At 38.2% G+C, this 17,248-nt stretch overlaps 1 protein-coding gene across 1 annotated transcript; it reads right to left on the reverse strand.

The window, feature by feature from the left end:
* Positions 1-2,086: 2,086 nt before the first annotated feature.
* LOC137747408 (uncharacterized) lies at positions 2,087-4,400 on the reverse strand. Its single transcript, XM_068487514.1, has 8 exons — positions 4,188-4,400; positions 4,015-4,058; positions 3,757-3,875; positions 3,285-3,367; positions 2,961-3,082; positions 2,687-2,851; positions 2,462-2,555; positions 2,087-2,360 (listed from the first exon to the last, which is right to left on the reverse strand). The coding sequence occupies exons 2-8, from the start codon at positions 4,037-4,039 to the stop codon at positions 2,159-2,161; spliced, it is 810 nt and encodes a 269-aa protein (XP_068343615.1). The 5' UTR covers positions 4,040-4,058; positions 4,188-4,400; the 3' UTR covers positions 2,087-2,158.
* Between the last annotated feature and the right edge of the window lie 12,848 nt (positions 4,401-17,248).

The following is a 17,248-nucleotide window of genomic DNA, read 5'->3' on the forward strand; positions in this document are numbered from 1 at the left end:
TGGCTCATTTGGTCGACACCTTCATTGTCGGCAAAATTCACACCTTCATTGACATCATTTGGGGGTGGGGCTTCGTTATGAAATAATCTTCCACATTGTTGATTCGCATTGGTTCCCCACCTCGGACAATCCTTGAGGATGTTCCAAGCATGATGCAACTTAAAAGCTTGATTTTTTGGTGTAGTTCTTGTCTTATAAAATGTCATTGGTTTGTCACCCTATGCAACAAATACATAAAAACAATTAGTTGCAAAATACTATTATGTACATGACAATTAAAATATCAACAAAGAAACTCACAATTTCTGAGGCGCCCCTTCCACTAGGCATGTTAACCATGGCTCTCTCCAAGCTTCCCTTCCACAAAGTGCACGCTTTGTTGATAATCTTCCACCGATCATAAACACCACCAACTTCCCTTCGACTGGCGTTGGAGTTTTCATGGAACTTATCAACGATTTTACCCCACAAAACCTTTCTATTTTGATTGGTGTCGACGGCACCATCTTCGCTAACAGAAATCCATGCCAAACATAAAGCAATATATTCGTCAAAGGTCCAATTACGACCTCTAACATGCTCTTTTGTCATCTCAAAAATTTTGGAAATGAGAAGAAATGGTAGAAAGAAAAATTGGAAGAATTGTAGGAGAAAAGTGAGCTTTGTGTGGATGTTTGAACAAATACATAGGTATTTATAGAGTTTTTGGTTGAATTTTAAGTTAAATAATTTTTTTAAATTATTTTAGTTGGATTTAAATTTGGACCGTTAGATCTTTTTTTTTTTACCGTTAGATTTGATTATATTCGATCTAAGACATTAAATTCAATAAATATATAAATATAAAACTTAAAAAAAATAATTTGAACCTGGACTGTTGGATTAACCAACGGCCCATTTAAATGGAGCCGTTGGATGAAGAAAAGTAGCGTTGGGCTACAGTAAAACTGACAGCACAGATGCACAACCCACGTGGGTAGGCCTTCAGCTGCACTGCTTGTGGTGCGTGAGGGAAATTGGGTTTTGGGGTGTGGGCTTCACAACCCATTTTTCACTCTCATCCGTGGGTCTCACCTCAATATGTGGGCTAAATTTGTGACTTGTATTTGCCTTCATTTTAAGTTTTAGGTTTTAGGTTTGGTTTAAGTTTTGGGTTGGAGTGGATTTTGGAGGGTAAAAAAAGGGAAAATGTAAGTTATAAGCCACCATTGGAGATGGTCTAAGAGGTAAAATTACAAATTTATCTTTCCTCGCCTAATGGTGGCAGAGCTATGATGATCTGATACTGTAAAGAAAGTTTAGATTTCATTGTAAAACTAATTGATAATATGAGAAGTAATCCAATTACTTATAAACAATTTGTTTGCACCCGAATTTGTGTTGTCGGCTCAACCAATCAAGATCGTTGAATGAACAAAATTTCAAACATTTGGATAACAGATTGGTTGAGAAAATTTTCAAGTATTATTAGGGGATAACACTGTGGTTTTAATCATAATGATTATCTATCATTAATATTTTAAGTTATTTAGACTTAATATCTAGATTCCAGTTCGTTTGGATGATGGAAGAGGATCCCCTTCGGATCCTCTTTATGGGGATTCCGAGAATCCTTAAATCCGGTACGTCTATCGTTCATCGTGCGGTCATAAATTATTTTAAATAATTGTATTTAAAATTAGACATGAATAATACTTGAAGAAAACTAACCGTACGATGAACGATAAATGCACCAGATATGAGGATCCCCACAAAAAGGATCTGGAGGGAATCCCCTTCCTTAGATGATGATGGAAAATAGCCATATTGATTTGATAGAATTTGGCGATGCCGTGTGGGTTGATACGGCTGTGATTTCTTTAAAAAATAGTGCATACATGGGATAAGGGTTAAATAAAAAGAAAAACTAATGAAAAAAACTTGAAAATTTGAAAACTTTGAGTTTTAACGATAAAGATAAAATAAAAGGTAAAGTGAATAGTACCAGAATTAATTTTTTAATATAAAAATATGGTTTTTCGTTAAAGTGAACAGTGCCGGAAGTTTTTCGTTAAAGTTCTCTAAATAAAATTTGTGATGGGGTGGAGTTGAAATGCAATTTGTGACTAATGGGAGAGTCCTATCTGAAGAGAAATTTATACGCTGATTGGCACAGTATCTAGTTTGAAGTAGCCTTGTCCTGCTGCAGAGCTGCCTTGATGAAGTCCACGACGACCGATGCTAACTTGGCTTGATGCGAGGTGTACAAATGATTAGCGCCTTCTATTAGATGTAATTTGTGGTTAGGTATTATCTTGGCAAACTCTAGTGCATCTTCAACAGGGTTGATTTCGTCGGTGGTTCCATGGATTGTCACCACCCTGTATGTATAGAATCGCAGATGAACTCAGCCATGCGGAAATGCAACAAAAAGAAAGGAAACATGAAACCATGAGAACCGAGTTAACTACAGTTTGCTTACCGGCATTCTTTGTCAATCTTAAGGCAGGATTCGTGCATATCAGTACTTAGGCGATCCATCAAACTCTCCTTGGTCACACGATAATTACCATCTCCTACAAGCATGGCTCCATTAACCGTGTTGAACGCCAGCACATGCATTGCTTGTTTTTGTGTGTTTAAGTGTGTTGTGTGCGGATGTTACTGAACATAAATGGAAAGAAGCTGAAAAGAATTATTAAATTACCTGACTTATTCTTAACATCAATGAAACCTTCCTTCTTGATTACTTCCATAAAGTCTTTTCCATAGTGTTCTTCAATGCCTCTCTTCAGATCATAACGTCCAGAAACGTTGACAACCGTACATATGTCATGATATATAGAAGCATACAGAAGCACAGCATCGCCTCCTGTAGTAACAATATTCAGCAATACCTTTGGTACACAATACGAAATTACTCATTCGAAATATTCATCAATAGCAATGTGTCTTTGATCGTGCAACACAATCCAACGTACCTCTACTGTGTCCAATAATTGCACTGGGTGCACGTTTTACCCCAGAGAAGTATTCGACAACAGAGTGCAAGTCATCAGCCTCTCTCCGAAAGCTAGCATGCTGAATGGTGCCTTCACTTTCCCTGACAACCAAAAAACCAAAACTAATCAGGATCAATAAAATCGTTAGATCTCAAACTGACAACAACGCAAACTTTGCAAGACCAGTACGATGAAGACAGAGCCACGCTTACAACTATGAAACTAACAAGGCCCACACAACGAAACTCTACACAAAACCTGTTATATTCAAGGATTTCAAACCCTGTAATTCGCCAGACTTACCCATTTCCGGCAAAGTCAAAACGGAAGGAACTGATCCCTTCCTTTTCCAGTGCAACAGCAAGGTTCACCATGATAGAGTTTTCCTGGAAATCAAGAGACAGAAGCCGTGAAACTTTTGCTCACAATGATCCCAAGTTGCCAACCAACCAAGCATAACAATTTTCCACGAACGATGAACTATGCTTTACTCTTCCTTTTTTTGAGTAGGGTGACACCGTTAGTGGATTAGACAGTTAGTTGTTAGGGGAGAGGGAACCGGTGGGGATTGAACATGCACCAGAGTGTATTATCATCAATTATTAAAACATTATCGTCTTCAAAATACAAACTAAATTATCCAACAACCAAAGTTCGACGATAGATGTGAATGAAATATTAGAAAAATAATTTAAATTATAAACATTCCTAATCCAGCTGGAACCGAATCCAACAACAACAATAATAACAACATTTGATATATCAAAAATCCAACCTTGGTGGCTCGAAAACCATGACATAAGATTACAAGGTCCGCGGAACTGGTTTCGTGTAACAATCCCACAAGCTTTTCACCGTGTTTGTTGGCTACGATGATTTTCTGTTGCTGACCCACTGACATCGCAATTCGAAAAGAAAAAAAAAAAAAAACAAATGTCCACTAAACTTTTGGTAAAGTCGGCAACTTGATGGCAATAAGAACATGAAAATTCACAAACAAATATATATAACGTGAGACGATGAAATTTCTGACCTGGGTTTTTAGCAGCTTCTGCCATTTTCAAGATTCGTTTGGAGCTGCGATTGCAGGAAAGATTATTTTGTGATGGGAAGCTTTATGGAAGTGAAAGAGCTTGAGAGCAGCATATTAATTCAGATTATAAGCTAGTTAACGATTAATTAATCCTCAAGGCATTGGAAGTTTACCTAGAAACTTTTGCTTGCTGCTCTTGTTGCTCTGAATTGCAATCTACACAGCTCCTGTGAGTTTGGAACTGGGAGAGTATCGGACCAATCCAGTCGGATCAGTTCCCAACCAAATAATGTTTTGGGTTTTTCAGGTTTTGGTCCACAAAAGTCTCTTTCTTACCCGTTGAACCCTGATTATTTATGGGATTATCAAAACTGCCATTTATCTATCTTTACATTTGAGCAATGAAGTTGTTATTCCAGCAATATATACATCACTTTTAGCTTCTCACTTAACAGCGTTTAATTATGCCTGTTGTTTTCTAACTTAGTATTTTTTGGTAATTCAAGCAATATACTAATATAATATACTCTTCGTCAATAGCATAACATTAGCATCAATCAAGAATTTCACTCAACCATTGGGTTGAAAAGATGATCGGTAGTATTCCTATTTACTCGTAATTGGAAGGCCTAATACTATCGGCTCATATGTATAACGAGTAAAATACCTAATTATAGTTGACCCAATTTACGATTTAGCTAAAAAGCCATTATTAAAATATAAATGAAAAACCTATAAAAAGACATAATTAGAACTTGAATGGACAAGAGAAGACACTGTAAGCAGTAATATAAAGAATCAAACTACAACTGCATAGCAAACCAACACGACACTAGGGTTACCATAAGCATATACGCTTCAGTAACTGAAGGACCATCTCGTGCAGTACAAGAAATCAACTTACCTGGAGGTATCGCCATTCTGAGAGCAACAGATGAAGTCTTCTACTTCCAACACTCGTTAAATCTCCTCTCTAAGTGAATAGGGTTTTAGATATTAAGGAAGCCTTAGTGTGGAAGCAGGGACTTCAACTATTTATACAATCACTCATCGATAGAGATCCACTCGGTCCAGCCTATTAACAGAAGGAGTGTTGATCTCTTATCTCAAAGAGTTTTAGTCCCATCATGACTTGATATACTAGTGTATATCAGATAAGGATCGAAACTAGGACAGCTGCAATACATGAAACTCCATGACTCTTATCGCGTTAGGGCTCTCAAACTTCTCGTGTTTCACACAACCAGTACAACCAGTTATGCGCCACACAAGTAGTCCAGTTGTGATCTCATTGTCATTCAAACAAGGTTTTACATTCTCCCACTTGAATGTCAATGATATGCCTCAATACAATAAGAATCATGATGATCATTGAGTTCCCAAAAGCTTGCAACTGATCCTACTCAGTGACTTGTCATTTTTTAAGAAAAATATAGGACCACAGAAAACAAAGCACGCATTGCTTGCACTTTGCACTCTGTGATCACATACATATTTATCATAAAAACACTATGCCACCTTTACGAGTCATGATGTTGAGAACTGATAATTTGTATCGTCAGATATCAGTTCCATATAACAAACTGGAATGATTCCAGTACCAAAGTCGTTTGTCAAAGCATAATCAGCTATTCAAACAAGTCAATAATAATTAACAACTGTCTAAAATCACAATAAAGATAACTGCAATAAAACCTACGTAGTTCATGGAGTGCTTACTCCCACTCATTAACAGAATCAAAGAGTTCTTTCACTCCCATGTTGAAGACATGTTTCTTGAAGACTCCCACTGGTAAGGCCTTTGTCATCGGGTCAGCTACCATTAAGCTTGTGTGGATGTACTCAATTTCGACAGTCTCCTTCTTCACTTCATCTCTCACTTTTAGGTACTTAATATCCATCAATCTACTAGCATATGACCTTTTGTTATTCTTTGAAAAGAAAACTGCAGCTTTGTTGTCACAATACAACTTGAGGGGCCTGTCAACATTGTCAACGATTTCCAATCCTCTCACCATGTTTTTGAGCCAAACAGCTTGTTGAGTTGCTGCATAGCACCCTATAAACTCAGCTTCCATGGTTGAAGATGCAATACTCTTCTGTTTTGCACTTTTCCACGATACTGCACCATTAGCCAACAGAAAAATGTAACCATTCGTCGATTTTCTGTCGTCCACACATCCTGCCAAGTCTGAATCTGTGAATCCCACCAACTCCAGCTTGTCCACATAACTATAAGTTAACATGAAATCTCTTGTTCTTTTAAGATACCTCAGTACCTTTTTCGCTGCAACCCAATGTTCTGTACCAGGATTTGATTGAAACCTTCCTAGTACACTTACTGCAAAAGCCAGGTCCGGTCTTGTGCATACCTGGGCATACATAAGACTCCCTACAAGAGATGCATAGGGCTTATCCTTCATTCCCTCATTCTCTAATTCATTTTTGGGACATTGATCACTGCTCAGTTTGTCTCCTTTGCCAATAGGCAATTCACCACTCGAACACTTGTCCATATTGAATCTTTTAGTGACTCTGTCGATGTACTGCCTTTGGGAGAGACCAAGAGACTTCTTAGCACGATCTCTTACAATTTCTATTCCTAAAACGAATCGAGCTTCCCCCAAGTCCTTCATGTCAAAGTTTTGAATGAGCATACTCTTAGTTGTCTGTAGTAGAGACATCTCGGAGCTAGCTAATAATATATCGTCCACATACAACACTAAGAATATAACCTTTGACCCAAGGACTTTCAGATAAATACACTCATCCATTTTGTTTTCTTGAAAACCTGAAGCTGCCATTACCTGATCAAATATCTTATTCCATTGCCTTGAGGCTTGTTTTAAGCCGTATATAGACTTATTCAGCTTACAAACCATCGTTTCTTTCCCCCTTTCAACAAATCCAGGTGCTTGGTGCATGTAGATATCTTCTTCAAGGTCTCCATTCAGAAATGCCGTCTTGACATCCATTTGGTGAAGTTTTAAATCAAAGTGTGCCGTGATAGCTAGGATTATTCTCATGGAATCTTTTGTTGAGACTGGAGAAAACGTCTCATTGTAGTCAATTCCTTCCCTTTGTGTAAAACCCTTCGCTACTAGCCTTGCTTTGTGTTTGTCAATGTTGCCTTGTGAGTCTCGTTTTGTCTTGAACACCCACCTGCAACCAATGATTTTTGTTGTCCCAGTTGGCTGTGGAACTAGACTCCACACATTGTTTTTCTCCATAGATTCCAGTTCTTCATGCATGGCTTGTTTCCATAACGTTGATCGTGCACTTGATATTGCTTGATTGTAGGACAAGGGATCATCTTCATCACCTATAGTGTGTTCTGCCTCATTTAGGTACACGAAATCAGGCAGTAATACTGCTTTACGTACTCGCTGTGATTTGCGAACATTCGATTCCAACCTTGTAGTAACTGGAGCATTTGTGAGATCTTCTTCAGTTGTTTGTACATGTGCATGTACTTCACTTTCTTGGACATCTGCACAGGCCATGTGTTCCTCATTTGTTGTCTCATCTTCATAGGACATATGTAAGTTGCTATGAAGAGGACGTGGCTGCATGGGAATACTGTGAGTGGATGCGTGCTGATCAGGCAACTCACTGTTAAGTGGGATTTCTTCAAAATCTGGGGATAGAGCTGCTGAGTTACTGAAATCAGTCTCATCCTCATCTTCAAGAAATCGTGCATTATGTGTTTCCATGACCCTCGAGTGACTGTTAGGGCAATAGAATTTATACCCTTTAGACTTCTCAGAATATCCAATGAATTTGCAACTGATGGTTCTTGGATCAAGTTTCTTCTCTGTTGGATTATAAAATCTGGCCTTAGCATTGCAACCCCATACATGAAAGTGGTTAAAACTCGGTTTCCTTCCAGTCCAAGCTTCGAATGGAATCTTGTCCACTGACTTGCTTGGTACCCGATTCAATATATAGTTTGCAGTTTTCAGTGCTTCTCCCCAGAGAAACATTGGAAGCTTTGAATGTGCAAACATGGATCTGATCATGTCTTTTAGGGTTCGATTCCTTCGTTCAGCAACTCCATTTTGATGCGGAGTCCCAGGTGTAGTATACTGGGCCACGATGCCATTTTGTTCAAGATAAGTTGCAAAAGGTCCTTTGTGTTGTCCAGCCTCAGTGAACCTGCCAAAATACTCACCACCTCTATCGGATCTCACAATCTTAATGTGTTTGTCCAGTTGTTTTTCAACTTCCAAATGAAATGTTTTAAAGCATTGCAAGGCTTCAGATTTTTCAGAAATAAGGAAAATATATGCAAACCGTGAAAAATCATCAATGAAGGTTATGAAATATGATTTTCCACAGATGGTTTTAATTGGAAAAGGTCCACAAATGTCAGTGTGTATGATTTCTAATAGACATTGGCTACGGTTTGACCCTATTTTCCTAGTATTAGTGAGCTTTCCCTTAAAACAGTTAATACACTCTTTAAAGTTGCTGAAATCAAGTTGTGGCAACAAGTCTTGTTTTGTAAGTGTGATGATCCTTTCTTTAGAGATGTGCCCCAACCTTTTGTGCCAAAGCATTGAGGTTTTTGCATGAGAGAGCACCTTTTTAGAATCAACACTTTGAACATTAAAACATTCAATCTCATAAGTACAATTCATTTGCCACATATCAACTTTGAGATTAGCTTCACCAAGCAATTTATTCGAGTCATTTGAATGGAAAAACTTTACACTTTGACTGTCACCCACAAATGTAAAGCCGGACTTAACTAACTTAGATGCAGAAATTAAATTCCTTCGCATGGAAGGTACATAAAGTACTGGACTTAATTCTAAAATAAAGCTAGAGGAAAGAACTAATTTGACACTTCCTATGGATTCGACAGCAACTTTGCTCCCATTCCCCACATAGACATTGTAGACTTCATTGTTTATCACCCTTGTTTTTGAGAAGCCCTGCAAGGAATTGGTTATGTGAATAGAACAGCCCGTGTCAAACCACCAACTATTAGGAGGAATATAAACTAGATTGGACTCAACACACACAAAAACATTTATTTCATTACCTTTCTTAACAAGCCAATTCTTGAAGCCATTGCAATTCTTTCTTAAGTGACCTGTTTCTTTGCAAAAATAACACTCATTTTCTTTCTCAGTTTCGACATTAGCAGTTTTAATTTTATGAGATCCTTTAGAGATGATGTTAGCATTTTTAAATGAAGAAGAAATTTCTTTCTTCTTCTTCTTACCAGCAGCCACGGTTGAACCTTGATTGAAGTCCCTTTTGCGTTTTTCTCCTTGCACAAAATTCACATCCACTGATTTGTCACTCCTGAGCCGATCTTCTTCTTGTGCACACATAGTGATCAGTTCATCAATGCCCCATTTAACCTTCTGAGTGTTATATGAAACTTTGAGCTGCCCATATTTTGAAGGCAGGGAGTTCAAAGCCATATGAACTAGGAACTGATCAGTCATGGGTACTTCAAGGTCTTTTAACTTTTGAGCAAGATCAACCATCTTCAGAATGTGTTCCCTAACACTTCCCTCACCATCAAATTTCATTGAAGTAATTTGAGTTAGAAAAGTCCCAGTTTCTGCCTTGTCAGACTCTTTAAACTTTTCCCCAACTGCAGCCAAGAAGTCTTTTGCATTATCCTGTTTTGGAACACCCCCTTTAACTGACGGAGCCATAGCTTTCCTCATAATCATCAGTGACATTCGATTTGTTCTCTCCCACTTCTCAGCCTTTGCCTTATGATCTGCAGTGCTCTCTGCAGTAATAGCTGCAGGTTTTTCCTCCCTTAATGCCAAATCGAGATCCATAAGGCCAAGAACCATTTCAACATCCTCCTTCCACTTCTTGTAGTTAGAACCGGTCAAAGTCTCAATATTATTGAAATTGAGGGATGTCATATGAGGAGCTGCAAAACCAAAGGTTAATTTTCACAGTTGTTAGTTATCTAAGTGTCAATAATCAAACGGAAAATGATACCTAATCCTTTTTCCGACACATAATCGTATAAGCATAGTATCATCTTTGGACAGAAACCATTTATACTAGATTTGCATAGCCAAAATATTGAATACAAGGGCAGTTTACATAACTTCAACACTTTTGAGCAGATGAAGAATATAATCTTGTCAATTCAATACTTCACTATACATTGATTCATTTGTTTAACTTGAATAAATAAACACTTTTGAGCAGATTATCATTCACGTAATACAGATGAATCACATGTTCGATTCTTTAGACAACAAGCCAAAATCAACAAACTAAACACTTTTGAGCAGATTAGGTGTTGAGATCCTTGTTTACGATTCAAATAAAATATGAATCCAAAAGTTCTTCTTGGTTGAGTTTTTCCAGTGCTGTAACCATCCTTTAAATGATCTTATCTGGACAAAATAGCAAACACAACTGGAGGTATCCACAGCAATAGTTGATTATGTATATAGTGACCATGCAGAATCAATTGTCAGTATGCAGCGGAAGCATATAAATGACACAGGATCAAAATAAATATGTATGTGTTCATATCGAAAGTTAACCATATTGATTAAGGAACCCTAGCCATGTTGGGTTGGCTCTGATACCACATGTAAGCAGTAATATAAAGAATCAAACTACAACTGCATAGCAAACCAACACGACACTAGGGTTACCATAAGCATATACGCTTCAGTAACTGAAGGACCATCCCGTGCAGTACAAGAAATCAACTTACCTGGAGGTATCGCCATTCTGAGAGCAACAGATGAAGTCTTCTACTTCCAACACTCGTTAAATCTCCTCTCTAAGTGAATAGGGTTTTAGATATTAAGGAAGCCTTAGTGTGGAAGCAGGGACTTCAACTATTTATACAATCACTCATCGATAGAGATCCACTCGGTCCAGCCTATTAACAGAAGGAGTGTTGATCTCTTATCTCAAAGAGTTTTAGTCCCATCATGACTTGATATACTAGTGTATATCAGATAAGGATCGAAACTAGGACAGCTGCAATACATGAAACTCCATGACTCTTATCGCATTAGGGCTCTCAAACTTCTCGTGTTTCACACAACCAGTACAACCAGTTATGCGCCACACAAGTAGTCCAGTTGTGATCTCATTGTCATTCAAACAAGGTTTTACAGACACATCACACATAGATGGCTAGGTTGGTACCAACCTTGGCTTAATTGCCGTTATGCGACAATAAAATCTCATTGTTCCCCTAATGTCTCACTTAACCCCCTTTACTTTTCCTCCATGTCTTACATTATCCATTTTGTCAACTCTCTCATCAAAACCCTAATGCATCAAATTTCAGTTGAATAGAACCTTGGTTTCACGAGGCAATGGAATATATACATCATCAACTTCACTAATTCATCAGCATGAACTTGGACTTGATATAGGCAAGGTATGAACTGTTCTTAGAGGCTCTATGGATCCATGATGCACCCCACAAAAGCTCATCCTAATTAATAGCACAATTGGGGTCATAAGAGGAACTTTAATGGGATTAAAATAATGATAATATGTACAGATAGAACTAATTACAAGCTTTAAATAAAAAATAAAAGTGAGGAACTACATAAATTATGGTATGTTTGGTGTCCCTCCAGCTCTGATTTTTTATTAAAAGTTAATGACGTGTTCCATTTGTGCATATTTTTTTGTAAAAGAAAGCAATTAGAAGCAAATTACGCATACGCATTTAGGTTACGTGTATCCTGAGTATGAGCAGCAAAAAGGGCAGACCGTTGAACTAATTAAGTCACTGTAAGAACCTCTGTACTTGTCTACAAAATCAAACATCTGCATGGCGATCGAAATTTAAAATTAGCATTCTTGTTAACACGCGGTGAAGGCGAAGAGATTGCTAAAATGAAGTCAAATTTTGTTTATAGATGTTTACTTTCATTGCTGTGTGAAGCAACTTTGCAGAGTAAGAAGAGTAAGAGTCTTTGAACACTACGGAAGCTACAGCCAATGCAGCAGCAGTCACAGATGCAACATTTGATCCCGGATTTTGGGTTGACACCTTGTACACATTGCGCAGCCTGCAATCACCAAAACATGCGACTGTTTTGGACTTCTCTTCAACTCCAAACCAACGTCGTTAATAAAAAGTCAATTCTTATAGCCTTCAGTACCATGGTTTAGTGCTATATTTTATTGTCTATTTAGTATCCCAGTTCTTTTTTTTATTAAAATTTTAAGCGGTTTTATTTGTGCATATTTGCTTGTTTCTTTGGATCATCATGTGTTGGGGCATGGGGAAGATATGGAGGAGGACAAGGGAGAATAACGAATGGTTTTTCTTCCTATATTCCATTTGAGTCTCTCTGGATATCAGCATTCATTTGCAGGAATACATGTGTTCTCCATACCGTAAATGTCTAGTAGAAAGCCCTAAGAGAAAGAAAAGGGGTGAAAAGGAGGAGGAGGTGGAAGGTTTGTATAAGAGAGTAAAATACGTAAAATAAATGCAAAAATTAGACAGAAATTAGATTATGGTGTGTACTTTTAATTTTATGTAATGGTAAAATTTTTAATGTATCTACAATGTATCTCTTTATCTATTTTTCTCATCATGTGGTGAGACGTACGTCGCGTTATAAAAAAGATAAAGAGATAAAAATATATGAACGATCTACATTCCAGAAATTCTACGTAACTAAGTTTTTTTGTCGTTTTTTTTTTGTATTTTTTTTTTTCTACATGCTTTGCTCGTGGCAAAAGGAAAAAAATAATGTAATGTAAAAAAAAAAAAAAAGTTCAAGTGGAGTAATTAAAGAAGTAAAAGGAGTGGGGGCCACGTGCGCTTAATTGCAGCGGAATCACTCTCTCCTCTCGCAGCCGGCATGAAGAAAAGGTCCATTTCACCACTAGCTCTTGTTGTCAGAATTCCTCTCCCTCACTCGGTCTCTCTCTCTCTCTCCCTCCCTCTCAATCCTCTCGCGTTTTCTTCTCTCGCCCCCGCCGTCATTGTGCACACACGGTGTATAGCTTTCCCGGCAACATTGTGCACACCGGCTCAGACCGGCTCAGTCTCTGCGATCAACCGGACGGACCGGTTAGATCGGAGGAGGCACCGGGTCGGAGCGGATGGACCGGTTGGACCGGGTCGGGCCGGATGAACCAGGTCGGGCGGGCTGGACCATATCGGACCGGGTCGAAGCGGCTTGAACCAGGTCGGACTATCGCTCGGCCGGCGGAGACGAGCCAACGTTGACGGAATGGGCTTCGGACCCGATGGTTTGATAAGTCCCACGATGTTTGGGAGCCATGGTTTTAGGGGACTTGTTAAATGATCCGAAAGAGCAGAAGCTCAAACTTGTGGGATGGGATGCAATGCAATAAACTCAACTCTGAATTTAACTTTTTACCAAACTCGAAATGGATACGAAAGAAAATGATGGACAATATTAAAACCCTTGTTTTTAAATTCCTTAATTTAAAAAGAATTCTGGATCAGGAAATCAATGGTTCACAAAATGGATCTCCGAAATTCTCACTCGTTTAAGTAGTCAATAGGTTCAGACTTGTTCAACCTTGAAGAACAGCTTTCTTCGGGGTCCGTTGGTTGTCAATAATCCGAGCTACTGCCCTCAAAACCGGCATCTTCACATTATACTTGTGCACTAGTACAATCACAGGCACAGCTCCTGCTGTTGATACACCTTCAACCACCTAGAAAACCGCATAACGTTACCACGTGATTCATGGAACTTTGTAGACCGGTGGTTATTGCCGGCTTCGCGCCCATCTTCACGTGAAGATGGGCCTGGGATCTGCCACAACCTTGAAGTGCTGATTCTCAGATAGTCACAAGCCAGAAGCTGCTGAGTTGCATTTGCCAATTCTCTTGTCTTTCGACGCTACAACCATTGCTACAAAATCAAAAAAGTAGCAAAACATGATTAGTACCTTTAAAACATGATTTAGTGGAATGTTGATTCAACAATGTTGTTTCTTTTTTCCACATACCTGTTGGTAATTTATTCATCAGCTCCAGAGCAAAAGAAGGCCCTGATAGTGCAATGAAAGGTTCCCGATGATTCTTCAACGCTTGAGGAGTGATCTGAGACACGGTCCTCAGCGTATTGACCTCTGAACTCTTGCCAACTGATATGAAAGGCAAGCCTGGATTAACATGTTCTGGAATCCTTCAAGAAACGACAAGCTGAAAAACCTGCACAGGGACTGCATGAAAGCAATAATCGGCACCCAGCTAAGCAGCTTAGGCATCAGTTGTTGCAATTATATTTTCTGGCAGCGCAAATGTTGGTCCATGGTGTCCCAAGAAGGTAAGAACTCCAACCTGTCCGACGCTTCTTCGGCCAAATACGATATACAAGTGGGACCTGCACTATGAGCAAGCTGTGCGAAAAACCCTTTCTTTTCCAGCTTCGCACCAACTTGGGCGAAATGTGTAAGAATATGAACATGAGTATTTGGTGAACTAGCATCAGCTATTTGGTCCGATTAATATAAGAAAGCCTTATAGGAAGATGAATGTGAGTTCTTGTTGATAGAGGAATCTGTCATGGAGAAGAACTGATATAGGCTAGGAAACATGAGTTGTTTCCTAAGTGGATTGTAATAGGAAATCCTCATTGGATTAGGAGAGGTGTATGTATATATATATGCTGTAATCTCTGCTCTCGGGGACACACGCTCATTCAAGAACTAAGCCCTATTCATAGTTAGAGCATTAAGAGTTCTGCCAGAGAGGAGAAGAGTTGCAGCATACAGAATCTGGACATCCGCTGCAATGGCATTTTCCAATGGAGGTTCATCAGGTTAGTGTGATTATGATTGTTCATGTCTAAACAGTTTTGTGCTTTCTTGATTGTGTTTATTGTGGCTTTAATCTGGATCTTGGCTATGTTAATCTTACATGTGGCATCAGAGCCTTAGATTTAAGTTCTTAAAATCAATCAAGCACGGGTCAATGAAAATCACCATGATCAGGTTTCGAAACCGGTTTTGAATCTCAAAACAATTCCTTTTAAAACGGCGCGTTTTAATAAAATTAGGTTAGTTTAATATGACTGTCGGTATTCGAAATCGATGCGACTTTCAGTTGGGGGTTTTCTGAGTTTTGTTCTTCTGCAATAGAGAACTCTAACTCGTCCCTCTCATTCTGACCTACTTATTTGCAATCTGAGTAAATCAAATCTTGTTACTGAGTGTTCAATACATGTCCAAAATTGTTTCCGCTGCTGTGTATTGATGGTTGTCTCTTTAAAAGGTATGTAATCTTCAAAACTCGGATCAGAAATATGAATATTTAAGAATCTTGTATGGAGATTTGTATAATAATTTTCATGAACATGAAAGAAGTCGTTCTTAGCATATGATTTCTGAAATATTGCATCTTAAATGATCTGTGTAATGAAAGAAGTCATTCGTAAGATGATTATATCTGGTTAAATTTATTGTCTTTCATCAGATCATAAACTGAGATGTATGGAACAAATCAGTGTGATGGTTGGTTCTGAATATATGGTGATCAGTTTATGATCTACTCTAAAATCAATAATCCTATATGCGCCTATCAACTGGTTGTTGTTAAGATTGTATATATGGATATTGGTTATAAAGCTTTGATGTGCAATAGACTGTGAAACGAAATCAGAACTTTGAATGTTCATTTGGTGATTTCAGGTTCATCGATGTCTGCAATATCAATGAAGACCTTAAACTTGGCAAATATTCCGATCCTCACAGGCGGTAGTAATTACAAGAAGTGGAGGAGGGATATCAACTTGCTATTGACTCTCAATGAGTTTGATATAGCAATTGAAAATCCCAAGCCTGTTATGAGTGATCAAAGCACCAGAGCTGAGAAGTCAGATTTTGAGAGGTGGTCAAGAGCTAATAAGGTAGCACTTTCCATCATAGAAGCTGGAATGACTGACACTATCAGAGGGGGAATTAAGAAACCAGATCTTGCTGTGGAATATTTGGCTGCAATTGAAATGAAATTTAAGGAGTCCGAGAAGGCAGAAGTAAGCCAGTATATGTCTGTGTTGACTCAATACAAGATTGAAGGTACTGGTTCAATAAGGGACCATATAATGAAAATGTCAGATGCTGCCGAGAAGCTAAACTCTATGGATATTAACATTGGTGAAAAGCAGCTTGTATTCATGATTCTTCAAGCCCTTCCTACCAAGTATAATCAGTTAAAGGTCTCTTACAACACTCAGGACAAGAACTGGGGAATAGATGAATTGATTGCACAATGTGTGCAAGAGGAAACTCGGCAGAAGCAAGAGAAAGGCAAGGATATCGAAGAAGCAAATTATGTGCAATCTGGTCGAGAGAAGAGAGCATTCAATAATGGCAGCTCTTCAGGTCCTGGTAAGAATTCTAAATTCACTAAGAATTCTAACAAATTCAATATGTCTGCTAAAGTAAATAACTCCCCTAGAAAATCTATCAACTTTAAACCTAGACCTAAAGATGTGTCTAAACTAAAATGTTTTTGGTGCAAGACTAAAGGGCATTTAAAAGTCAACTGTGAAATTTTCAAAGATTATGTGAAGAGTAAAGAAAAGGAACAAGTACTTGTCTGTGTTGAATCAAACCTTTGTGAAGTACCTGTTGATTCTTGGTGGTTTGACACTGGATGCTCAGTACATATAACTAACTCTTTAAATGGTTTTCAAAAACAAAAGGAAATTGATGATACTTTATACAATGTCTATGTAGGGGAAGGGACAAGGGTAACAGTTCATTCGATAGGGATTGTGAATTTAAAGTTAACTTCTGGTTTTGTTTTAAAATTAAAAGATGTGCTCTATGTGCCAAAGATGAGAAGAAACTTAATTTCTGGCTCTAAAATTGTCAAAGACGGTTTTGTTTTCTTTGCTGATGATGAGTGTTTAAAAATCTTTAAAAAGAACTGTCTAGATTCTGTTTTAGGTACTGCCCTTCTATTTGACAATCTGTGGAGTTTAGAATGTTCTATAGAGTCAAGTAATCACTCAATTTTGAATGTTGGTTTCAAAAGAATGCTAGGAACTGACACTTCTTATATTCTTTGGCATAAGAGGCTAGGGCACATCTCTAAAGAAAGGATTCTTCAACTTTGCAAAGCTGAACTAATTCCCAAACTAGATTCTGCCACTGTAACAGAATGTGTTGATTGTTTGAAAGGAAAAATGACAAACTTTAGAAAACTAGATGCCAAAAGAAGCAAAGGGTTGCTTGAAATCATACACACTGACATTTGTGGTCCTTTTCC

The sequence above is a fragment of the Pyrus communis genome, chromosome 10 (genome assembly GCF_963583255.1).
Source record: "Pyrus communis chromosome 10, drPyrComm1.1, whole genome shotgun sequence".
Lineage (NCBI taxonomy): Eukaryota > Viridiplantae > Streptophyta > Magnoliopsida > Rosales > Rosaceae > Pyrus > Pyrus communis.

Excerpts from the sequence above, each read along its gene's own strand:
- LOC137747408 (XM_068487514.1), bottom strand. The coding sequence starts at position 4,039 with ATGGCAGAAGCTGCTAAAAACCCAG. Across the intron at positions 3,083-3,284 it reads TTTGACTTTGCCGGAAATGG|GGAAAGTGAAGGCACCATTC; the intron begins GTAAGTCTGGCG and ends TTTGGTTGTCAG. Across the intron at positions 2,556-2,686 it reads TGATGTTAAGAATAAGTCAG|GAGATGGTAATTATCGTGTG; the intron begins GTAATTTAATAA and ends CCATGCTTGTAG.